General features: G+C 43.2%; 1 protein-coding gene across 1 annotated transcript in view; it reads right to left on the bottom strand.

Annotated features, from left to right (window-relative positions):
- Positions 1-211: 211 nt before the first annotated feature.
- cfap46 (cilia and flagella associated protein 46) overlaps positions 212-26,977 on the bottom strand; it is a 219,090-nt gene continuing 192,324 nt past the window's right edge. The window contains exons 56-61 of the mRNA XM_033034743.1: positions 12,883-12,982; positions 10,024-10,136; positions 9,434-9,515; positions 7,790-7,926; positions 4,047-4,160; positions 212-712 (exon numbers count right to left, since the gene is read on the bottom strand). Coding sequence (XP_032890634.1) covers positions 594-712; positions 4,047-4,160; positions 7,790-7,926; positions 9,434-9,515; positions 10,024-10,136; positions 12,883-12,982 — 665 coding nt within the window. The 3' untranslated portion in view covers positions 212-593. The remainder of the gene's footprint in view (positions 713-4,046; positions 4,161-7,789; positions 7,927-9,433; positions 9,516-10,023; positions 10,137-12,882; positions 12,983-26,977) is intronic.

Genomic DNA, 26,977 nt, shown 5'->3' with positions numbered 1-26,977 from the left:
GTTGAGGCTGGGACTATCCCAACGTTTAAGAAACAGTTAGGCAAGGACATGGATAGGATAGGTTTGGAGGGATATGGACCCAACGTGGGCAGTGGGACTAGTGTAGCTGGGACGTTGGCCATTGTGGACAAGTTGGGCCGAAGGGTAAATGCATATAGTTCACTGGCTTTGGAAAGAAAACTACAAGGCGGACACATTTTAGTAATCCTCATATCCTTTTTTAATCACAATAATCTGGATGACAAACAAGGAATATGAATATGGCTATCATTACAAGATTCCTGCCAGCATTGTTACTATTGCATCAAACTGCTGAAGAAAAGGGTTTTAAACGTTTCATCTACCAGAAAATTTAGCCCAAAATTTGCCAAAACAGTTGAAATAATCAAAATGTGAAATCAATTAGTGATTGAATATGAACATTCCAATCACATAACAGTATTTAAAAAAATGTTTAATTAAAACTATTAATCTACTCAAAATATTTTTTAAATGAAAAACAATAATTATTTAGATTCTGGATTTCTAACAATTAATTCCCAAAGATTTACAGTAACATATATGTAAACAATTCATATTTGGTTTACAATGACTCAGGTGACAATAAGATTTGGCAGTCCATAAAGTATGAAATTAAAAGCACTTTCCCGAGTCATACGTTCTTCTTGGTGATGCTTTCTTGCCTCATCTTTAAGATGTTTAGATGCAGAACCTAGAGAACCATCATGTAGGAAAAAAAGTTTTTGTTAAAAGATAATTGAGTACAGGTACAACTTAAATGAAACAACTAAGTCCTATACACATGTAAAAATAGATGTGGATCATGTTTGGATCAAGTAAGTAAAACATATTACCATGGGATACCAAACACCATGCTAGAGTTAGAACTTTGCTATTACTGCAAGCCAACAGCAAATGAATGCAACTAAATTATAATTGCTTTTCTTTCAGATTCCAGTGTAGAATTGCCAACATGGCTGAATCAGTGGACCCCTTCACCCCTGGGTAATTTTGTCTTACTTCCAAGACCACTGATAATAACAAACTCAAAAGCAGATGGGGAAGAAGCAGTTGTAAAACGAAGAGATTCCCTACACTAGAAGCTAGTGTTCTCTCGGCGTCCCTGTGACCTGGATTACCTTCAGATGGTGATTACTGCCATATTGGGAGATAAACTAGTACAAAATACTGGCACTAAATTAAAAAAATAATGTTTTTCCTCTGGACCAACAAAATCTATATCCTGGAACTCACTGCTTATGGGGATACCTTCACTAGAGGTTCTGCTGCAGTTCAAGAACACAGGCTTTCAACATCTTCTCAAGAGCAATTAAGGATGGTGAATAAAACGCTTGCCATTGCCATTCTCAAAAATATATCTATTTAAAGTACTTTGGAGGAGCAGCTGGTTGAAGGCTATGGTGAGAGAGAAGAAAGATTGAGGAAATGGAATCAAAATATTTTGTTTAATAGTTTTTCTCTTTTTTTGACCATTTACTCAAAAGCAAAATACTGCAAGGCAATTTCTAGAAATCTGCAAAAAAAGAATAAATTGTTGAAAATATTTTGCAGCTCAGGCAATATCAACAGTGAGAGAAACTAAAGTTAATTTGATAAGGTCCCACATAGCATTTTATAAGGTCCCACATAGGAGATTAGTGGGCAAAATTAGGGCACATGGTATTGGGGGTAGAGTGCTGACATGGATAGAGAAGTGGTTGGCAGACAGGAAGCAAAGAGTAGGGATTAACGGGTCCCTTTCAGAATGGCAGGCAGTGACTAGTGGGGTACCGCAAGGCTCGGTGCTGGGACCGCAGTTATTTACAATATACATCAATGATTTGGATGAAGGGATTCAAATTAACATTAGCAAATTTGCAGATGACACAAAGCTCGGTGGCCAGTGTGAACTGTGAGGAGGATGCCTTGAGAATGCAGGGTGACTTGGACAGGTTGGGGGAGTGGGCAGATGCATGGCAGATGAAGTTTAATGCGGATAAATGTGAGGTTATCCACTTTGGTAGCAAAAACAGGAAGGCAGATTACTATCTAAATGGTGTCAAGTTGGGAAAAGGGGAAGTACAACGGGATCTGGGGGTCCTTGTACATCAGTCTATGAAAGTAAGCATGCAGGTACAGCAGGCAGTGAAGAATGTGAATGGCATGTTGGCCTTTATAACAAGAGGAATCCAATATAGGAGCAAAGAGGTCCTTCTGCAGTTGTACAGAGCCCTAGTGAGACCACACCTGGAGTATTGTGTGCAGTTTTGGTCCCCTAATTTGAGGAAGGACATTCTTGCTATTGAGGGAGCCCAGCGTAGGTTTACAAGGTTAATTCCCGGGATGGCGGGACTGTCATATGCTGAGAGAATGGAGCGGCTGGGCTTGTACACTCTGGAGTTTAGAAGGATGAGAGGGTATCTCATTGAAACATATAAGATTGTTAAGGGCTTGGACACGCTAGAGGCAGGAAACATGTTCACGATGTTGGGGGAGTGTAGGGGCCACAGTTTAAGAATAAGGATTAAGCCATTTAGAACGGAGACGAGGAAACTCTTTTTCTCACAGAGAGAGGCGAGTCTGTGGAATTCTCTGCCTCAGAGGGCAGTGGAGGCAGGTTCTCTGGATGCTTTCAAGAGAGAGTTAGATAGAACTCTTAAAGATAGCGGAGTCAGGGGATATGGGGAGAAGGCAGGGACGGGGTACTGATTGGGGATGATCAGCCATGATCTCATTGAATGGCGGTGCTAGCTCGAAGGGCCAAATGGCCTACTCCGGCACCTATTGTCTATTGTCATAATCTTTTAAGAAAAAATTAACAGGGACAGATGCCGATTTTTGGGATGTAAAATCAAAGCGATGAGCGAATATGAGAACTCACTTTATTTGTGCGATGTTAAATTTGAGCTGCTTCTTCTGAAATATTATTCTGGAGATTGTCAGCAGAAGCATGACTTGGACCACTCATCACAATGTTCCGCATAAACATTATTATAATTGAAGCAATTGCCTGAAGGTTTTTCTATGATTATTTTGAGAAACATGTGGTCAGATCTGAAAGCCCGTGGCACTAAAGGTGTATGAGCAGAGTGGATCCATAATGGATAAAGAACAGAAAGCAAAAAAGTAGTATTGAATGGTAGCTTGAGGATGAAGGGAAACATATAATGGTTTACTATAAGGTCAACAATGAAAACACTGTTTATTTTAATATATGTTTCATTGTATTCCCCCTGAATACATAAAGGGTGCAATTTCACAGCATGCAGGTATTAAAAATCAGAAAAATAGTAAACAATAAGAGTAATACAGGAACAAATATTAAAAACAATTATCACTTCTCTGAAAATGTGAAAACAGCAGAAAATGTGTGACAGTTGATGGTTTGGGTCAAGACATCAGCATCAGGACTGAGGATGTAGTCGGGCGATAACCAATGTAAAGGGATGTGAGGGAGAGGTGAGGCGGGAGCTGGCAGGTTTTAGGTGACCTGTGAGGAGGGGAATGATGGGGAGATGGGGCCAGGGTGGAGGAAAGGAGGGTGGAGGTAGAGGCAAAGACTGGAAGACGATGTGGAGACAACAACTGACAGCAGATTAAGAAGGGGATAGGAGGCCCAGTGGGTTCGGTATGAGGATGATATGCAGATGTATCCAGGTGGGGGAGGGTAAACTGGCAGTGTAATGGGACTGGGGGACAAGGGTGATTGGACAGGGAGTTGAAATAACCTGGGTGCATCAGAAGGAGAGAGAAATGAACAAATGGGAATGGCATAAAGAATGGGAAGCAACACAAAGCTCAGGCTAAACATCTGGACAAAACCGAAGTAATTACCCAAACTGTTTAATTTTTCCAATGTAAAGGTGATGCTTTATAAGTGACAAATGCACTACTGTCTCCTTCTTATCCAAGATTTTTGATTAACCCTCCAACTACTTCAATTGTGGCATTTAACTGTTGCTTCAGAGCACATATCACCTTACAAATACAAATTGAACTGCATACATTGGTGGTTATGTTTATTGAATGCTTTTGATAAAACACACCTTTAATGCTTGGATCAACAGAAATTTCAGTATCACTTTTAGAAGCATTGCTTCTTCCAGATTTGGCGATTTCAAGGATTACTTGACCAGTTGATTTGCCAAATTCCAACAAATCTGAAATAAAATAATATCTTTATTCCTAATTTATTCAGTAAATCCATGTCCAAATTGATTAAAACTAAAATCTCGCTCCCAGTCCATTTGCACGCTATGTTGCAGTGACACACCCGAGTACAATATACTGATCCGACCTATGATGGCACTGACTTTCTCCTCCAGGCCGTTTATTATGATTGGAAGAAGATCCATTTTAATACTGTTCTATGCAACAACTGCTTGGAGCCTAGAAAAATCAACAATAAGTGCAGGCTTTTCTGGGACATTTCATACCAACGAGAGTGAATGTTCTGAGATTCTGATTCAAACACTGGTCAACTGACATAAATGTAGCCAAAGTGATGATCTTTGCATGGCCTGCGACCTCCGGAAGCATTGTATCTGCAGAAACCCCCAAATGTAAGGTTTATACATTCTCCCCATGGCTAGTTGTTCCAGTTTCCTTCACATCCCAAAGAATCGCTACTAGGTTAATTCTCTACAGTAAATTGCCCCCTACTTGTTTGTAAAGAACAAATGTATCAAGGGGAGTTAAGAGCCTTAAGAGGGAGAAATACAAAATAAGGCCAGGGAAAAACAGGACTAATATTATAATTCCATTGGGAATTGGAATGATTGTAGTGGACCAAATAGTTTCCTTCTTTTAGTTTAGGGATACAGCGTGGAAGCAGGCCCTTTGGCCCACTGAGTCCATGCTGACCAACAATCACCAGTACACTAGTTCTATCCTATGCACAAGAGACAATTTACATAAACCAATTAACCTACAAACTGCATGTCTTCTGAATTTGGGAGGAAACTGGAACACCCAGAGAAGGCCCACGCGATTAAAGGGAGAACGTACAAACTCCATACAGACACCACCCATAATCAGGATTGAACCTGGGTCTCTGCACTGTAAGGCAGCAATTCTACTGCTACGCCACTGCATTAAGAAAGTAAATTAGTATTGCAATCAAAAACAGACTATGAGAACAGCCTCTTGGTTTATTAATATAGCCCCATCATTGACAGACACAGATCATTTGTTAGTCCTTTGTCCCCTGTCCTCCACCGCTTCCAAAGAATAACTGGAACCTTTCAAAGGGAGGAAAGGTTCAAAATATTTTTTTCCAGCCCAGATATATCAAATGTTATAACATATAATTTAGAAGTATTAGAAGTGTTACATATGCCTTCTTAAATATCTTGTTCTAGTATCCTTGAATGTTTGAGTAACAAATGACCTATGATCAGACTCAGTGATGGTTAGCTTTATGGGCTCAATAATTACTTTGATTACTATATAAAGGAAGAAGTATATAAATATAGCATGCATATTTCCACTAATTCCTCAATTTAAATGAATCTGCATTATGTGGATATAGAAATGGAAACTTAACTATGTGTTATATATATAGTTTAGGCAATAAGTCTCCAATGATGATATTATTTATTAATTTAAACCATGACAGCTCTTCAACTTTCACTTTTGACTGGAAACTGGTTAACGATAAAAAAAACTCTGTCACATGCAACAAATCATGGTTGCGTCTGGACTTTTAAAGCAGCAGGTTTCTTCAACTTTATTGTAGGAAATGTCTTTGATTCTATTTATTCTACAAGATGTGAGATATTCTACACGAGTAAAGACTTAAAGAACATTTTAAATAGGCTAAACATTAAGACAATAGAGAGGAATTTGATACGTTTTTCATGGAATGTGAACGATAATACATTTATCTTAATTATAGTTTTAAACCTCAGCATGGAAATTCTGCCCACTCTATCAAAACCATTCAATATATAAACATAGAATTTCAGACATTTTAACTGTCCCAGCTTGTAGTGGCCATTTGGCTTGTTTTGTGTGTCATTAATGATGGCATGTGTCTTTAAATTTTAAACTGCCCGTTATATTGTGGGTGGGATTTAGGACATATTTTAGGGCGTGCTTGGAGCTATGTTTCCTGCGCAGAAGCTTAGTTTTTAGTTTAGTTTTGGACCAGCATGGGGAAGACACACCCTTGACACACACCTTTGACCATGTGGAGTGCAACGGATACACGAGGAGCTTTCTAACCTTTAAAGCGATAAGCTGGAGTTCGATGAAGATTATAGTGTATGAGTCGAAAGAAGTTTGGATGTACCTTATTGTTTTTCATCAAATATAAGGATTTATTAATCAAAAGACTGTGTTATGAAGATTTATCTGTGAAGAAGCTCCGAAGGTCTCTGACGGAGAGCTCGCATGCATATAACGACATTCTCCTTAATCATGCAGTCCACTTAGCGGCTAAAGGGAGTAATCTCTTGAACGGCATAAAAATCTGCAGCTACACAGCTATTTGAAAGAATTACTCATTTAGTTCCAATTTTGGAACTTGGGCTACAGATAAAGGGATACTGTTGAATTTATTATATTTGGACTTCCAGAAGTTATTTGATTAGGTGCTGCATCAAAGGGTATTGTGCAAAGTAACAGCTGATGATGCAGCACGTAACATATTAGTGTGCGTAAAATATTGCCTGGATAAACAGGTAGTAAGCAAAAATCTAGTTTCTGGTTGGCAATAATTGGCCATAGGATCAGTGTCATAGCCATAGCCATTTATAAGTTATATGAAAGCACCGAATGTGGGGTTGTTATCTTTGCTGTCAACACAAAATTAAATAGAAAAGTAAGCTGTGAAGAGGACGCAATGAGGTTATGGAGATGTGCACAGAGTTTATGAGAGTAGACAAAGATCTGGCTTGGAGTTGTATTGTATTGTATTGTATTCAAATTTATTGTCATTGTCTCAATTAGAGACAACAAAATGAATTTCCCTTTACAGTCAGTATCATAAAAATAAATAAATAATAAATAATAAAACATATTAAAAATAAAATAGAATTTAAAAAAAAGCACAAACACAGAAAGTCCACGACACAGCATAACACAATGGCACCAAGGTGAGGAAGGCACCATAGTCCAGCCAGCCTCCCCTCCGATCTTCCCAGATGTTCACCCGTGGTCGGGGCCTTCCGAGCACCCGCAGTCGCCACCCCGGGCGGCCCGATGCTCAGGCCCTCTCGCCGGGCTGATGGAACGCCGACGCCGAACCCCGACGGTGAAAATCCTTCTTAGCGGCCCGGACCTCCCGATCAGCTGCCTCCCACCGGAGTCCGCAGCTCCCGAGTCCGCAGGCCGAGCCGGGCAGAGTCGCAGGACCCCACGATGTTTGTCAGCGCCGCCCGCGTTGGGAGCTCCGCGGACCACAGCTCCAGGATGTCGGTGCCGCAGGTCCAGCACTCCGGGCTCCAGACGGCGATCCCCGGTAAGGCATCGCCAGCCCCGCGATGTATCAGCGCTGTCCCGCCGCTGCTGGAGCTCTGGTCGGTCCAGGCAGGAAAGCCCGCGCCAATAAAGTAGGTAGGCCGTTGGGGGGGGGGGCGAGGACGCGACTCGAATAATAGTCACGTCCTCTCCAGGAAGTGACTGAAGGACGGTATCCCCCTTACCGTACCCTCTTCCCCCACATTAAAACATTAAAAAAAACATAAAAAACACACTTCAACATAATAAAAAAAACAAAAAATCATAAAGATACCGGGCTGAAGGTGGAGGCAGCTGGCACCAGCACCACCGGAAGTACAACACTTACTTTTGGATAATTTCTTAAACTTCAGAGCATTTTCTTGAAGTGTACTAGGCCACTGATTAAGCATTATGGAACGAACTCCAGTCAGGCTCAGAAGTATCACCGTATCCAATTGTCCCTCTGTTGACAACTGCAAGGCACTTCCAAACAAGAAAAGTAAGAATAAAATTAAGAAAGTTCTTTTAGACTGAAAGAATGAACCAATGTATAATTAGATAATAGATTTTTAGGCTATGTTTGACCCTCAATACCAGATATTCCTCTCTTTGTTATCTCCAAAGATTTATGGGAGCCTGCATGGCATGTCGACTGCAGTCAACTGGGATAATTAAGAATATTAATGTGGAGAATGGGTCAAGATCCATTGACACATGATCATTGCTAAGGTAATCTCTCCAAAACAATAAAGAAAGGAGAAATCTTCAGTTTCACTGTTCAAAAATACAGATTAGAATACAATATTCTCTAGCTGGTCTTGATTTCATGTTAAATTTCAAAACTATATAGGCAGGTAACAAAATACCCACTACATTTTGTTAGATTCTATTAACAATCCATATAGAGATTTCAATGATCATGTTTAAGTTGGTGCAATACAAAAAAAAGTATTTAAAAAAAGAGACTAACATCGTGAGATTGAAACAAGCCATGGTTAATCAATAAATCCTTAGAACCAAATAAGTTTTGGCATTTCACAAAGCAAACAGAGTAACGTCACGTATACATTGTGCCAAATGCTGCTAGATGTGGCTAGTGCTTTTGAAGGGAACAAATAACATTTAGCCCCTCTCAGGTACATGAGTCCAAATCTTAGTGAAGTCAGTCCACTGTGTCACTCCATTTAGGATCCAACCACTAACTCCAGATGTACTAAAATACCATATAACTATTTTGGGGAATCCACCTCTGCAATCTTATATCTGTCATACTTGTCATCAGAACACCCACTGATTTGAATGGGATTCCTGACATAAAATTCCTCTTTTTTAATGCTTTAAATTATTTTTATTTTTTATTACGTTTTTAGTTAATGTATGTTTCAATTTAATTTAATTATTTTTAATTTTTAATAATTATAATGCAGTTTTATGTGGAGAATGCTACAGATAATGCAAACAGAAACAATTAATTCAGCTTAGTTCAGAGTGTGGAAACATGCCCTTTGGCCCACTGAGCCCATGCCAACCAGCGATCACACATGCACTAGTTCTCTCCTATCCACAAATTTACAGACACCAATTAACCTGCAAACCTGTACGTCTTTGGTATGTGGGAGGAAACCAGAGAAAATCCACGTGGTCAAAGGGAGAATGTACTAACTCCGCACAGACAGCACCCATAGTCAGGATCGAACTTGGGTCTCTGGAGCTGTGAGCAACAACTCTACTGCTACGCTACTGTGCCATCCAAAGGCTTCAATTCAAGCCTTACTCTAATTTTGTCTTTGGCTCAGGTGGGTACTGCAGACAGTTAGCCAAATCCAGCTTGACACGACCCACTAAAAGCAATTTTACACTAACCTGCAGCTTTAGGTGGTCAAACAATGGTTATATGGTGCCCACACACTTTCCCTTGGTTAGTATAATACAATATTTTACTTTTGTGATGAAGACATGCTTCTGCCTGATTACATTTTTAAAGTATTACCTTTTAGGCCTGTCCAGTATTGACTGCCGTCGGAAGCTCTCACTACTTTGGACCAGATCGAGAAGAATCACAAGCTGACATTCTAGGAAAATATAAGAAAAAATATCTTTAAAACTTGAAATATAAAAACCAAATGTTTACACAAGTATTGGCAACTAATTGTACCCATTTTGCTGTTTTTTATCCTCTCTTACATTTCTAATGTCTCCGATTCAGAAATGTTGGACCCAGTCAATTTTATAGTTTTCTCATCCTTTAAAGAGGAGCCAAAAGTGGAAAATATATTAATATATCCTGATGGAACAACACCCATAAGTACTTAAATATTAGCAAATTTGCACTCCAGTAAGTTATAATTATCACACCAGTAAAAGTTAGAAATTTTAGAATGATCACACGTTCCCATGTCAGCATCTGTCCTTGGTCCTGAACAAGGGATTCATGAATTGAAAACTATATGATGCAACCAGAGGTTTTTGTTTTAGAATGTTGTAATTAATGTATCCAACAGATTATCTTAAATTACACCTGATAAGAGAGTAACCCAGTAATTCAATTAAAACCACATCATTTAAGAACCCAAAGAATACCTGAAAAATTCATGGAAACAAGTTTTGATGCCAATAGATTTGCTAGAAAATGTTCCTTTCCGTAAAAGATGAATGCACTGCAACTTTTCAACAACTCTTCCCATTTTGCATGACTATAAAAAAGAGAGGTTATTTTATTATTATTATTATAATTTGACAGTAAAATTATATAAGGTGAAATCTATTGTAATTAGATAATTGTGACAGCATGCCTCCTTTTTCCTGACCTGAGCCTCAATCCCTCTCATCATCCAAGCTTCCTTACTCCCATCTACTCTGCCCTCCATTCTAACAGGAGCATGCATCCCTGAACTATTGTTACACACTTTTAAAAACATTCCACTTAGCGGATGTTACTTTGCCGGCAAACAGCCTACGCCAATCAACTTGAGCAAGTTGCTGTCTATTATCAACAAAGTTGGCCTTGTCCCAATTCAGAATTTTAACTTGTATTTATCCACAACTTCACCCTTGTCTTTATCCATAACTATCTCAAAGCTAATAGAACAATGATCGCTGGTCCCAAAATGTTTGCACACCAACAATTCAATCACTTGTCCTTCCCAATTTCCTAACAGTAGACCCGGCTTTGCCCTCTCCCATGTAGGCTCTTCTGCATAATGCAAGAAGAAACATTCATGAACACATCTCTTAAATTCCTCTCCGTCCAAGCCCTTGGCACTAAGACAGTCCCAGCCTATATTGGAAAAGTTAAAATCCCCCACTATGATTACCTTATTAGCCTTACTGCTGCCAGCAATCCTTTGGCATATTTGCTGCTCCAATTCCTACTGCCTAAAAACAAGATGATTGTGCCTTTTTTATTGTTTAGCTCCACCCATGAACTATCAGCGATGTTATCTTGCAGCACTGCTGTGACATTCCATTATACCCCTCAATAGGGATGGCACAGTGATGTAGTTGCAGAGCTGCTGCTTTACAGTGCCAGCGACTCAGGTTTTGATCCTGTCTGTACGGACTTTGTACATTCTCCCTGTGACTGTGTGTTGTTTTTTCCAGATGCTCCAGTTTCCTCCCACATTCCAAAGACATGCAGGTTGGAAGGTTAATTGGCTACTGTAATTGTCCCTATGGTATAGGATAGAACTAGGATAAGGGTGATCATTGGTTGGCATGAGCTTGGTGGGCCAAATGGCCTGTTTCCACACTGTATCTCCAAACTAAACTAAACTACTCAGAATCAAAATGCAATACCCCCTCCTCTTTTTCCCCCACCTCTATCTATCCTGAAGCAGTTGTACCCTGGAACATTTAATTCTTTTTGAGAATTCAGCATTAATTAATTGTAAATCCTTATTGTAATAGGGCAGCAGTGAGAAGAAAATCGCTGCAGCAAAGATTAGATCTTTGTTCTTAGCACCATACAGTTCATATTTTTTTCCAAACACTGGAAGTACACAATGTGTATTTATAGCCCTTTTCGGTTGGTATAGTAAAGACTTTCCAATTAGATATTTACAAAGTTGAAGGATGTGATATATCAGAATAACAGAAATGCAACATCTACTTCTGGGTCGGAAGAGTGTGTGACATGCAGGAGAGCGTGCAGATATTGTTCTTCCCATACCAGGTTTTTGGACCCCTTACCTGAAAATAGATACATAACGTTGAACGCAGAAGTTTCACCAGGTTAATTCCTGGGAGAACAGGGTTGTCCTATTAAGAGAATCTAAATGGTTGAAGACTATTCCTTGGAGTTCAGAATATTGAAGTGACCTTATACACGATCCTAACAGGAATTAAACAGGGGGAATGGGAGAATCTCAAACGAGTTACACAACTACAAGATAAGAGGCTGGTCATTTACAACTGAAATACTCGCAGAGGGTGTTCGCTGCCCCAGGCATGCAGTGAATGCATTAGAAGTATTTAAAGTGGGCATGAATACATACTTGATAGATCATGGAATTAAGGTTCTCCCTGGGTTACAAACACTCAACGTATGGACACCCCATATATGTGAATGAGCATTTGGGAGACCTGTGGATCGGATTGGGAGGGATTTGCCAGCTGCTGTGGGCTTGCATGATTCTTCTGGGTGGGAACAGGAATTTCTGTTTGCCTTCGCGCCTCACCATTCACCACCCTGCCCTCGCAGAGCCACATCTATCGCACAGCCAAGCAGAGCAGAAAATGCTGAGCTGATTCACTCATTGAGTCAGTGAGGCCAGCTGGTGGTTGTATTCCCATGCCTGTTCACTCTCCCAAACACTGTTTTTTTCCATTTTCTATTTATCAACAGTTCTCAGGAATGTAGCTCTGTGGCAATATTAAGACTGCCTTTAGAGGGGTGTATGTGAAACGGCATAGAAGAGAAGTCAAGGACAACATAGATCAGCTTTGATCACATTCAATTATAGGAGAGGCTTGAATGTCTCCTGCTCCTATTTTCTTGTGTTTTTGAGTTCTTGTATTTTATAGGACAGACCAGATGAGAGATGACAGGTTTCCTTCCCCTACCAAATCAAATGACTTTTTATACTGGTGTAATGGTGTAATCATTATCATTACTTATACTATCCTTTTCCTCTTAAATTTCACATGCATATAAATAATTTAAATACATTTCAAAGTTGCATGGGGTGGAATTTAAACTCATGTCTACAGGTGATAATCCAGAGCTCTAGCTGATGGAATATTCATTTGAATATGAGCATGTGTCATTTTTAATAAATATTAGCTTAGTGCAATTGACATACTATGACAAATACTGTTAAAATAGATTAAAAACCTTCAGCAGTTAAGGAATGGAGATGTAATTGAGCATTCCTTTATGACTTTTACTTCATTTAGTGTGAGTTTTGATAAAATGTGAAAAATAATGAAAACACAACCCACCTGGGGACATGCTTATTTCCCAAAACCCCACTCCAGTGTCCTGTGAAACGTGCATTGTATATTTCTAGTATTTCTGTCATTATCTTCACAGGACAGGACCCTAGAAAAAAGTACAAACACATTAGATGACCATAGTTCACTTCATCATCACTATTGTTATTATATATGATTAATAATAGCAACAATTACAAGTACAATGAGTACAAGTATGAGTATGAGTAACATACCACCTTTGGCAGCTTGTTCTGTACACCCACCATCCTCTGTGTACAAAGGTTGCCCCTGAGGTTCTTATTAATTTTCCCCCATTCACCTTAAACTTATGGCTCTGGTTCCTGATTCTCCTACTCTGGGTAAAAAAAATAATTACCCTCTCTAATCCCCTCATGATCTTATACACCTCTATAAGATCACCCTCATCTTCCTGCACTCCAAGGAACAAAGTCCTGGCTTGCTCAATAGCTCCCTTTAGCCCAGGCCCTCGAATCCTGGCAACATCCTTGTAAATCTTTCTGTGCCTTTCCAGCGTAACAACATATTTCCTGTAACAGAGTGATCTAGACTAATCACATTACTCTAAATGTGGCCTCACTAATGTCTTGTACAACTGTAACATAACATCCCAACTTCTATACTCAATAGGTACACAAAAAAACTGGAGAAACTCAGCGGGTGCAGCAGCATCTATGGAGCGAAGGAAATAGGCAACGTTTCGGGCCGAAACCCTTCTTCAGACTGATCGGGGGTGGGGGGGGGGGGGGAGGGGGGGGGGGGGGCGGGGACAAGATAGGAAAAAGGAGGAGGAGCCCGAAGGCTGGGGGATGGGAGGAGACAGCAGGGGGACTGAGGAAGGGGAGGAGATAGCAAGGACTAACAAAATTGGGAGAATTCGATGTTCTATACTCAATAACCTGACTGATGAAGGCCCATGTTTGAAAGTATTCTTGACCACCCTAGCTACCTGTCTGGTTACTTTCAATAAACTACCTGTAGTTCTAAATCTCTCTGTTCCACAACACTCAACAGACCCCTGCCATTCATTGTGAAGGTCCTGTCCTGGTTTGACTTGCCAAAGTGCAACATCTCGCACTTATCTGTATTAAACTCCATTAAATATTCCTCAGGACACCTATCCAGCCCATCAAGGTCCTGCTGCAATTTGATTACCTTCTTCACTATCTGCAATGCCATCCACTTTTGTGTCATCTGCAAATGTGATAATCATGCCTTGTACATTCTCATTCAAATTGTTGATATGCTTGTAAACCACAAACAGCAAAGGGCCCAGTACTGATTCTTGAGGCACACCATTAGTTACAGGCCTCCAGTCTGAAAAACGACCTTCCATGATCACCCTCTACTTCCTTCCATGAAGACAATTTCCCTATCCAGTCAACCAGCTCTCCTTGGTTTCCAAATAATTTAGCCTTCCAGAGCAGCATACCATGCGGAACCTAATCAAATGCCACTTGCGATGGTTTTTCATCATTTGCGGCTGAACCTTCTACTTACTTTATTTTAGCTACTCTTAAGTAATGCTGGAGTTTACTGTTTATTTTTATCATATAAAATGGCCCTTAAAAGCCTAAGGATTTAGTCAATAATGGTGTTGCCTTTATACACATACATGGGACCCATTTCAACACCATTTTGGGAAGTCATACCAAGGCAGGACTTCACAAATAACACTGGGGTGTGTTGTAGAACAGAGGGATCTCAGAGTTAAGGTACACTGTTCCATAAAACTGGTGTTGTATGTTTATAGAGTGATGAAGATAGCTTTTGGTACATTGGCTTTTGACGCATTGGCTTTCAGGGAATTGAGTATATAATTTGGAAACTAAGCCTAACCCTATAGCAGAGAAGATTAAAGGGGCTGTCCCACTTGGACGACCTAATCCACGAGTTTATTAGACCCTAGACAAAAAAAATGTCAAGATCATGTTGACGCGCCGAAGTAAAAGACCCCCTACGACCTCCTATGACTATGTCTATGACCTCCTACGACTATGTCTGCGACCTCATACGACTATGTCTATGACCTCCTACGACCCTCCTCGACCTCAGTCTTCCACACCTAAGACAAACTACGACTAGCTACGAGTGGAAATGATCACATGATAAAATTATGTCATGTTTGCATTTTTTTTCTTGGGCCAGTTACTGACCTACGACTACCAACGACTATTTACGACTACCTACGACTACCATCACGACCTACTCCGACCTACCTACGACCTACCTATGAGTAAAAAGTATCAATTTTTTCAATGCCGACCATTTTTTACTCATGGACATTTTCCATTAGGCTGGAAAAAACGCCTCAACCTACTTGAGGCCACGAGTACGCGGAGACCACACGAGCATGTGGAAGAGTGACCTGCAATTTCCTACGACCTCGTGGCGACCATGCTGCAAGTATGAATCAAGGGCAAACTCGGCAGAGGTCGCCAATTAGGTCGTAGGGACAGGGGCTTTACAAGGATATTGCCAGGATTTGAAGGTCTGAGCTACAGAGAGAGATTGGGCAGGTTAGGACTTTACTTTTTGTTCAGGAGGCTAAGGGTTGATCGTATTAAAGGGGATAAAATTATGAGTGGAATAGATAGGGTGAAAGCGTAAAGTATTTTTTTCCCAGGGTAAGGGAATCAAATCAGAGTAGAGGGATTAGGCTTAAAGTAAGAGGGCAAAGATTTAATAGAAATCTGAGGGGCAACTTCAAGGGGAAATCTGTAGGTGGTACATTGGTGGAGTTTCTGCCTTACAGCGCTAGAGACCCGGGTTTGATCCTGACTATGGCTGCTGCTGTAAGGAGTGTGTACGTTCACCTTGTGACCTGCATGGGTTTTCTCCAAGTTTGCCGATTTCCTCCCACACATCAAAGATGTACAGGTTTGTAGGTGAATTAGCTTGGTATGAATACAAAATGTAAAATTGTCCCCAGTGTGAGTAGGGTGGGGTTAATGTGCAGGGATCGCTGGTCAGTGCAAACTCCATAGGCTGAAGGGCGTATGTCCGCACTATTTCTCTAAACTAAAGTAAACTAGAAGGAACAAGCTGCCAGATTAAATTGTTATGGCAAGTTCAATAAGTATATTTAAAAGACATTTAGACAGACAGATGGATAGGAAATATTTACAGGGATATGAGCACCACAGGCAAATGGTACCAGCTTGGATGGGGCATTGTGTGTTGGCATGGATGAGTTAGGCCAAAGGGCCTGTTTCTATGACAAGACTAAGGTGAGAAGTCAAGAGGAAGTGTTTTGTTTGCTCAGTGCCAATGTGGGCTCCTCTCCCCTCACCAGATCAACACTATTGTAGATTGGTTTATTTACTTACTAACCAATGTAGTGCTTTATTATTATAAGCTCCGCCTACTACCACACCATTCATATTATCGCAGGCAGGCAGCCGGACGGACGGCAGGCGACAGGCACACAGTTTTAAAGATAGGTAGATAGATAGATAGAAGATATGATAAATATATTTTGCTGTTTCTTTCCTAGTAGTTATTATAATTGATATCAATACTGAATGTCATGTAATATTCTAATGATTTACTGACAATTTAACATGTGATTTTGTATATATTACATAGTGAAATCATTATATGTATTTTATAGTGATATTGTAGCATAATTACTGAAAGGTCAATAATTACCTCGTTGGTCAAAGAAAACAAGGAATACTATATACGTAGAGGGTTTCATTTACATGTACACAGATAATATTTTATATTTTTTACATTCATACATGAAAAATTTAAATATATTTATTATTTGAGTATAGTGAGTATAGTTGAGTTGAGCTGAATATAGAAGTTGGGAGGTCATGTTGCAGTTGTTTTAGACATTACTAAGACCACATTTAGAGTATTGTGGTCAGTTCTGGTCACCATGTTATAGGAAAGTTGTTGCCAAGCTGGGAAGGGTACAGAGATTTACGAGGATGTTGCCAGGATTAGAGGGTGTGAGCTATAGGGAGAGGTTGACTAGGTTGGGACTCTATTCATTGGAGCACAGGAGGATGAGGGGTGATCTTATAGAGGTGTATAAAATCATGAGAGGAATAGATCGAGTAGATGCACTGAGTCTCTTGCCCAGAATAGGTGAATCAAGGGCCAGATGACATAGGTTTAAGGTGAAGGGGTAAAGATTTAATAGGAATCTGAGGGGTAACGTTTTCATACAAAGGGTGGTGGGTGTATGGAACAAGCTGCCAGAGGATGTAGTTGAGGCTGTGACTATCCGACGTTTAAGAAACAGTTAGATAGGTACATGGATAGGACAGGTTTGGAGGGTTATGGATCAAACGCGGGCAGGTGGGACATGTTTGCCCGTGGGTAAGTTGGGCCGAAGAGCCTGTTTCCACACTGTATCATTCTATGATTCTATTTCTCAATTCTTTGCAGGCATGGAAAAATATTATCATTCAACCACAACATCTCAGTTTTCTGAGTGAATTTCCTTCTAACTTTAACATAATTGTTCTTCAACATTATGAAGACGGGTATAGTGCACCTTTATATTTTGTTTCAAATGCTTTCTTTATGAATATTTAATCAAAAAATGCGTTAGGACTGTGATGTGAATTAATCTGTGTTCTTTAAGGATGCACTCAAAATGCAGATCCTGACATTAACATAATTTCAGTGTCTGGACTGCACGTATACACAGTGCTTAAGCTTCTTCAAGACCTAGAATTGTGAGTGGCAAGTACCAGTTCAAGGTAGCTGGTACTCATTGAAATCCTAACTACACTTTTAATATGGGAGATAGTTTTCCTTAGTCATTCCGAAGGTTTTGAACTCTTTGTGGGAGACATATCAGAGAGATAAAAACGAGCAGACAATGATTTTCAGGTGAATCTCTGGATGAGGTGGAAAGAAGTAGGCTTATCTTGTGCACAGATGGGTCTTCCAATGATTGCAATATAGAAACATAGAAAATAGGTGCAGGAGTAGGCCATTCGGCCCTTCAAGCCTGCACCGCCATTCAATATGATCATGGCTGATCATCCAACTCAGTATCCTCTACCTGCCTTCTCTCCATAACCCCTGATCCCTTTAGCCACAAGGGCCCCATCTAACTCCCTCTTAAATATAGCCAATGAACTGGCCTCAACTACCTTCTGTGGCAGAGAGTTCCAGAGATTTACCACTCTCTGTGTGAAAAATGTTTTTCTCATCTCGGTCCTAAAGGATTTCCACTTTATCCTTAAACTGTGACCCCTTGTCCTGGACTTCCCCAACATCGGGAACAATCTTCCTGCATCTAGCCTGTCCAACCCCTTAAGAATTTTGTACGTTTCTATAAGATCCCCCCTCAATCTTCTAAATTCTAGCGAGTACAAGCCGAGTCTATCCAGTCTTTCTTCATATGAAAGTCCTGACATCCCGGGAATCAGTCTGGTGAATCTTCTCTGTACTCCCTCTATGGCAAGAATGTCTTTCCTCAGATTTGGAGACCAAAACTGTACACAATACTCCAGGTGTGGTCTCACCAATACCCTGTACAACTGCAGTAGAACCTCCCTGCCCCTATACTCAAATCCTTTTGCTATGAATGCTAAGTGCTGGCCAGTGCTAAAATGAATGCTGGCCAGTGCTAAAATCACGCTAGTAAGCTCACAATACAAATTGTGAATGTGACCTGAATCTGGCCATAAGGGTGCAGGTTATTTATATATTCTGATCCTAACACCTGTTTTACAGCGTTATTCGACTCGTTCTGGAGCATCCAGCACTTAGGATTGGTCAAATTCGTAGAGAAAATGTCAAGAGTGGGATGCCCGATTATGCTTTTCACAGTTTACTTCCCATGGACATGAAATTTGGCAAATGTTTTAATTTTTTTGTAGGTCTATGTTATATGCAGCACTTCTTGAGAAACCGAAACAAAAAACCACTGTTGAAAGAAAAGGAAAAGGAAATCAAAGTAAGAAAAGTTTTATTATTTTTCTGAATTTTGACTGTTTTTGTGGTAATGGAATATTTTACTATTTGGTGTTGAAAAAATTAAGATGGAATTGAAGCAGCTTAAAGATTGTAAGTTCTCGATCCATACAAGCATATTCCCGATGTTCCTTTTTTTTATCCTTAAAGTTTGAATGGTTTATTAGATTTTTCTGTATTTCCCAAATCATTTTTCTTTTACTCCATTTGAAGATGTTATCTTTTATTATTTCACTTCCCAGTATTATGTTTTGATCTTTCTTTTCTATCAAAAACTAATTTATATCCTCTGTTTACTGCACCATTCCTGACCTTTTTGATTGTTGAAAAAGAATGGCAAAAAGCAAATGGCCAGACTTCTTCCAATGCCACTTTCAATTGGCTGGAAGGAATGGTTTAGGATTCAATCTTCATGAACTCCTTGAATATATTTCAGTTTTAGTGAGGTTGTGCCCTGCACCTCCCATTAGAAAAATTATATTTTAATTCTGGTGGATATAATCCCTATATTTTAACACATCCTCAGACTTTTTTACTTAATTGGTTCTGGGATCCGCATTTGATTTTTTAAAAATTTGATTACTATTTTACCTGTTATCTTTACATTTTTACTCATCGGGTTGGATGTTCATTATAGAAAGCTTGCCCTAAGGCGATCTTTAATTCTGAAGGTTCATTATGATACTAGACTAAGTGGGACCCGTTGGATCCCTGCCACATGGGAGACCTGGTTCCCCAATGCAACCCGTTCCACAATGCAATATTCCTATATTCCCTATCTCCCTCGTCCATCCCCATCTTCCTCCTCCACCTCCTCTCCCTCCTCCTCACCCCCCCCCCATCTCCCTCTACCACCCCGCTCCCCACCCCATCTCCCTCCTCCTCATTTCCCTCATCCTTCTCCCCTCACTCCCATTCCCTGCCCTAGCAGGTACTCAGGTTGTAGAGCAGCGCCAGGGCCTGGAACTCGGCCTGGTTCTTGTACTCGGCCCGGCTCTGGCTGTAGACTCCAGCCCTCAGCTCGGCCACCGCCTGGGCTCCAGTCCAGGCCCCGACTTCATCTCCGGGCTCGTCCCTGACCCCAGACCCAGGCTTGTCCTTGGTTCCAGCCCAGGGTTCCAGCCCTTGGTTCTCAGCCCCGGTCATGGCCCCATCCCAATCCAAGGGCTCAGCCCTCACTCCAGCAACAGGCTCGGCTCCAACCCAGGCCCAGTCCTCGGGCTCAGCCCGCGGCACCATCCTCCCCACCAGGTACCGGGCGGCCGCAGCTCGTTGGGCGTCGCCTCTGCCGCCACTCCTTCACCGTGTCGCCGGTGGCGAGTTGGTGACCTCCAGCCGACTGACAGAGGATGCGGCCAATCAGTGCGGCGATGGTGCCAGGAAGGAGCATCGCCATCCCGATGATGCCCCTTCCTGACTGACAGGAGAGGAGACCAATCTGCATGTCGGAGACTGACACCAATCTGGGCAAGCTCGGTTTTAACAAAGCTTGTTGCACTTGAGCACGGGAGAATGGTGAGTAAGGCGGCAAAATATCATAGCGTTATCATGTACCATTTTTGCACAAATAGAAAAACTATGCAAACCAGAAGAGCACAAGATCAGAGTTTTAGTTATGTACTAGACCAAGTGCAGACCCGTTGGGTCTGTTTCCCCAATGGCATTTGCGGGGGGGGGGGGGGGGGAGGGTGAGAAGAGGGGAGGGAGGGGAGAGGAGGAGGAGGAGGAAACGGGATAGATTTGGGAGGGAAAGGAGCGCCGGGTAGGGGGTGAGAGATGGGGAGAGAGATGTGGGGGAAGGGGGATGGGGAAGATGGGGAGGAGGGAGGGAGGGGGAGAGGGGTGGGGGAGAGAGGTGAAAGAGTGGGGAGGGAGAGTGGAGGGGAAGGGAAGGGGAGAGAAGTGGAAGAGTGGGGAGGGAGGAGGAGCGGGGTAGGGGGAGTGATGGAAGAGGGACAGAGGGATAGGGGGAGGGGGTGGGGGGAGAGAGGGAAGGGGGTGGGGTAGAGAGGGAAGGGTGGTGGGGGAGAGAGGGATGGGAGAGTGGTGAGGAGAGGGGGAGGAGAGAGTGGGAGAGAAGTGGAAGAGTGGGGAGAGAGGGAGGGAGGGGTAGAGGGGTAGCGGGAGTGGTAGAAGAAGGATGGGGGAGTTGTTGGAAGAGGGACAGAGGGGAAGGGGTGGGGGAGAGAGGGGAAGGGAACGGAAGAGAGAGGGGTGGGGGAGGGAGAGGCGTCGGGTAAGGGGATAGAAGTGGAAGGGGAGGGAGGGGTAGGGGGAGTGGTGAAAGAGGGACAGAGGGGTAGGGGTAAGGGGGTGGTGGTAGAGAGGGAAGGGGGGTGGGGGAGAGAGGGATGGGTGGGAGATGGAGAGGGGTGAGGAGTGGGAAACATAGAAGCATGGAAATTAAGTGCAGGATTAGGCCATTCGGCCCTTCGAGCCTGCACCACCATTCAATATGATCATGGCTGAGCATCCAACTCAGTATCCTGTACCTGCCTTCACTCCGTACCCCCTGATCCCTTTAGCCACAAGGGCCACATCTAACTCCCTCTTAAATATAGCCAATGAACTGACCTCAACTACCTTCTGTGGCAGAGAGTTCCAGAGACTCACCACTCTCTGTGTGAAAAATGTTTTCCTCATCTCAGTACTAAAGGATTTCCCCTTTATCCTTAAACTGTGACCGGCTTGTCCTGGACTTCCCCAACATCGGGAACAATCTTCCTGCATCAGACAAATGCAATTCAGGACTTTTCTCTTCACAAGCAAAGTCAGAATGACGGTTAGTGAAGAATTTGAATATCCGCTGAGCGTTCAGATGATGCGCGCGCCTCCTGCACCAAAGGCCCCTGCATCAAAGGGAGAGAGGGATGGAAGAGTGTGTCGTCACACACAAAGATCTTGTAGCGGAGAGCTCCGCTATAAGATCTTTGTTCACATACTAAGCACGCGCCTCCACAAACAGATGAGCGTCTTCTTGAATGGAGAGCGCGTGGCTGCCTCCACAAACAGTCACACACACTGAGGACCCGCCCCCACAAAAAATATTTTGTGAGGAAGGGGAGGAGGAGGGTGGAGAGGGAGAGGGGGAGGGAGAAGAGGATGGGGGAGAGAGGTGAAGGGGGGGGGGGGGGAAGCGGTTGGAGCGGGTGTGCATGAGTCGAGAGAAGAGAAAAGGGCAGAGAGAGAGAGAGAGGCTGGTACAACAACAAAAAAGCTGGATAAACTCAGCGGGTGCAGCAGCATCTATGGACCGAAGGAAAAGGGCAACGTTTTTGGCCGAACCCCTTCTTCAGGGTTTCGGCCAAAAACGTTGACCATTCAATTCGCTCCATAGATGCTGCCGCACCCGCTGAGTTTATCCAGCTTTTTTTATGTCTACCTTCGATTTTCCAGCATCTGTAGTTCCTTCTTAAAGACAGAGATTGTGCACGGTAAGGGAATGAGGAGGGAGAGGGGGAAGAGTGTGGAGGGAGGGGGAGAGTGCAATTGGAGGGGGAGAGGGGTGGGGGGAGAGAGAAGTGGAAGAGAGGGGAGGGAGGGAGGGAGGGAGGGGGAGAGGGGTAGCAGGAGTGGTGGAAGAGGGACAGGGGGAGTGGTGGAAGAGGGACAAAGAGGACAGTGGGGTAGGGGAAGGGGTGGGGGAGAGTGGGAAGCGGGGTGGTGTTAGAGTGGAAGGGGGTGGGGGAAGAGGGATGGGAGAGAGGGCGTGGAAGAGGGTGAGGAGAGGAGAGGGGAGGAGAGAGTAGGGGGAGAGAAGTGGGAGAGTGGGGAGGGAGGGGTAGCGGGAAGTGGGGAAGAGGGACGGGGGAGTGGTGGAAGAGGGACAGAGGGGGTAGGGGAGGGGTGGGACAGGGAGGGGAAGAGAGACGGGGTGAGGGAGGGAGAGGGGTGGGGTAAGGGGAGAGAAGTGGAAGAGTAGGGAGGGAGGGGTAGAGGGACTGGTGGAAGAGGGACAGAGGGGTAGGGGAAGGGGGCGGGGGAGAGAGAAGGGGGTGGGGTAGAGAGGGAAGGGGGGTGGGGGAGAGAGTGATGGGTGGGAGAGGGAGAGGGTTGAGGAGTTGGAAACATAGAAATTAAGTGCAGGAGTAGGCCATTCGGCCCTTCTAGCCTGCACCACCATTCAATATGATCATGGCTGATCATCCAACTCAGTATCCTGTAACTGCCTTCTCTCCATACACAAGGGCCACATCTAACTCCCTCTTAAATATAGCCAATGAACTGACCTCAACTACCTTCTGTGGCAGAGAATTCCAGAGATTCACCACTCTCTGTGTGAAAAATGTTTTTCTCATCTCTGTCCTAAAGGATTTACCCCTTATCCTTAAAGTGTGACCCCTTGTTCTGGTCTTCCCCAACATCCGGAACAATCTTCCTGCATCTAGTCTGTCCAACCCCTTAAGAATGTTATACGTTTCTATAAGATACCCCCTCAATCTTCTAAAATCTAGCGAGTACAAGGGGAGTATATCCAGTTTTTCTTCATTTGACAATCTTGACATATCAGGAATCAGTCTCGTGAACCTTCTCTGTACTCCCTCTATGGCAACAATGTATTTGAGCATTGGGCATTGTGACATCACACGATGGAACGTTCACCGTGGGCTGGGGCTCCTGCATAGGCATATGTAAATGAATGCATTCCGATTGGACATATGTGAGCATCGGGCATTGTGACATCACACAATGGAACATTCATCAGGGGCTGGTGCTGCTTCTATGGGTGCGAAGCCAGTTTAGTTTTGAAATTTGGGGGGGGGGGGGGGAAGGATTTGATTAAAAATGTGTACTTAAACACGACGAAATGTAATGAGGAGCGGATACTTAGAAAGAAAAGTGAAATCTCTACCGAAATGGATAAGATGGCGGCGATTCTGCGTCTGGTTTCGGAGTTGCAGGGAATCAAAGGAAGAAATGCAGTCGGAAACCGTACATGTAAATGGATCAAAAGGCAGGCAGGCAGCCGGACGGACGGCAGGCGACAGGCACACAGTTTTAAAGATAGACTAGACCAAGTGCAGACCCGTTGGGTCTGTTTCCCCAACGGCGTTTTGCGGGGGGGGGGGAGGGGGGGCTGCGACATCAAACTCACATTAACCACCCCCCAAACACACAGGTGGGGGGAGGGGGGGATGTGAAGAGGGGAGGGAGGGGAGAGGAGGTGGAGGAAACGGGACAGATTTGGGAGGGAAAGGAGAGCGGGGTAGGGGGTGAGAGCGGGGGATGGGGAGAGAGATGTGGGGGAGGGGGAGGAGGGGGAGGTAGGGGAGGAGGGGGGTAGAGGGGTGGGGGAGAGAGGGGAAAGAGTGGGGAGGGAGAGTGGAGGGGGAAGGGGGAGAGGTGGAAGAGTGGGAAGGGAGGTGGAGAGGGGTAGGGGGAGTGATGGAAGAGGGACAGAGGGGTAGGAGGAAGGGGGCAGGTGGAGAGAGGGAAGGGGGTGGCATAGAGAGGGAAGGGGTGTGGGGGAGAGAGGGATGGGTGGGAGAGGGAGAGGGGTGAGGAGAGGGAAACATAGAACCATTGAAATTAAATGCAGGAGTAGGCCATTCGGCCCTTCGAGCCTGCACCACCATTCAATATGATCGTGGCTGATCATCCAACTCAGTATCCTGTACCTGCCTTCTCTCCATACCCCTGATCCCTTTAGCCACAAGGGCCACATCTAACTCGCTCTTAAATACAGCCAATGAACAGGCCTCAACTACCTTCTGTGCCAGTGAATTCCAGAGATTCACCACTCTCTGTGTGAAAAATGTTTTTCTCATCTCGGTCCTAAAAGATTTACCCCTTATCCTTAAACTGTGACCCCTTGTTCTGGACTTCCCCAACATCTGGAACAATCTTCCTGCATCTAGCCTCTCCAACCTCTTAAAATTTTGTATGTTTCTATAAGATACCCCCTCAATCTTCTAAATTCTAGCATGTACAAGCCGAGTCTATCCAGTCTTTCGTCATATGAAAGTCCTGACATCCCAGGAATCAGTCTGGTGAACCTTCTCTGTACTCCCTCTATGGCAACAATGTATTTGAACATTGGGCATTGTGACATCACACAATGGAACGTTCACCATGGGCTGGGGCTCCTGCAAAGGCATATGTAAATGAATCCATTCCGATTGGACATCTGTGAGCATCAGGCATTGTGACATCACACGTTGGAACGTTCACCATGGGCTGGGGCTGGTGCTGCTTCTATGGGTGAGAAGCCAGTTTATTTTTGAAATATTGGGGGGGGGGGGGGGTGAAGGATTTGATTAAAAACGTGCACTTAAACACGACAAAATGTAATGAGGTGCGGATACTTAGAAAGAATAGTGAAATCTCTACCGAAATGGAAAAGATGTCGGCGATTCTGCTTTCCCCCTTATCTTTAAACTGTGACCCCTTGTTCTGGTCTTCCCCAACATCCGGAACAATCTTCCTGCATCTAGCCTGTCCAACCCCTTAAGAATGTTATACGTTTCTATAAGATACCCCCTCAATCTTCTAAAATCTAGCGAGTAGAAGCCGAGTCTATCCAGTCTTTCTTCATATGAAAGTCCTGACATCCCAGGAATCAGTCTGGTGAACCTTCTCTGTACTCCCTCTCTATGGCAACAATGTCTTTGAGCATTGGGCATTGTGACATCACACGATGGAACGTTCACCATGGGCTGGGGCTCCTGCATAGGCATATGTAAATGAATCCATTCCGATTGGACATATGTGAGCATCGGGCATTGTGACATCACACGATGGAACGTTCAGCAGGGGCTGGGGCTGAAGCTGAATCTATGAGTGAGAAGCCAGTTTAGTTTTGAAATATTTGGGGGGGGGGGGGGGGAAGGATTTGATTAAAAACGTGTACTTAAACACGACGGAATGTAATGAGGAGCGGATACTTAGAAAGAAAAGTGAAATCTCTACCGAAATGGAAAAGATGTCGGCGATTCTGCGTCCGGTTTCGGAGTTGCAGGGAATCAATGGAAGAAATGTGGCCGGAAGCCAGGCCGGAAGCCGTACAAGTAAATGGATCCATTCCGATTGGACGTCTGCGAGCCTCGGGCATCGCGATTGGACGTCTGCGAGCATCGGGCATTGTGACATCGCACGTCGGGAATTAATCGAAAGGCAGAAAGGCAGCCGGACGGTGAAGGGAGGAAATGCGGTTCTATACCGTATGCACGCTGGACGGGCCTTTTAGATACAGGGACTTTGTTTGAACCATCTGTACTTCCCTATATGCGCTATTAGCGGTTTGGTTACATTATTAATCAGTCAGCACCTAGTAACGTGCTTATATATATATATCACATTATTGTAGATGTGTTTCACTTTTAATTCTTACTAGGAAAATGTAGATTGGTTACTTTATTTACTAACCAATGTAGTGCTTTATTATTATAAGCTCTGCCTACTACCACACTATTCATATTATCGCAACCTGACGTGCTGCCAGTCAGTACTGCTGCATGGTAGAAGTAACATGCTGTAGAGTGTTGTATATGTTACTCAATAAATATTGTTATACTAGATTTGTGAGTATGCGTGATTTACTCAACAACTATTCCTACACCTTCCTAGCTCAAATAACCAAGAGCTCCCATGAGACCAGAAGGAGGAAGAAGATAGCTCATGACTCAATCTACCATATACAATTGTGACCTCAGAAAACGACACTCGACATATTTGACAGGGTAGTACAGGATCTGCAGGAGCCAAGACAGAGGATCGGGCATGTGTGGTCTAGATCAGTGCTTCTTTAAGTGGTGAATGGTTCACCCAAGGGCAAATTAAATTAGTTTGGGATGAATGAAACTAGAGGGGTGAATGGCTTAATTTATTCAGATATTTATATATTTTTTTCTATACTTAAAAAAGGCATTACCATTAAAGTGGTTAATAAGCTCTTATTGGTTTTAATGGCAGTGGAGCTGGAAATTTGATCTTTTTTTCCCCTCTCTACCTCTACCTCTCTACCTAATTTCAAAGTAGCAGGATATTTCCCAAATTTACTGTAACATAATCTTTTAGGGACGACCAGGCGAGCTAGTGGAATCATAAATGTATAAATGGCAACACTGGAGGATAGCCGTAGGCAACTGTTGGACTGTAACTTTACTTTGTGTTGCCAATTTAGCGACTTTTCTGCTAGTAC

The sequence above is a fragment of the Amblyraja radiata genome, chromosome 15, assembly GCF_010909765.2.
Source record: "Amblyraja radiata isolate CabotCenter1 chromosome 15, sAmbRad1.1.pri, whole genome shotgun sequence".
NCBI lineage: Eukaryota > Metazoa > Chordata > Chondrichthyes > Rajiformes > Rajidae > Amblyraja > Amblyraja radiata.
Note: the sequence above shows the minus strand (reverse complement) of the source record. Positions and strands in the feature narration are given on the sequence as shown.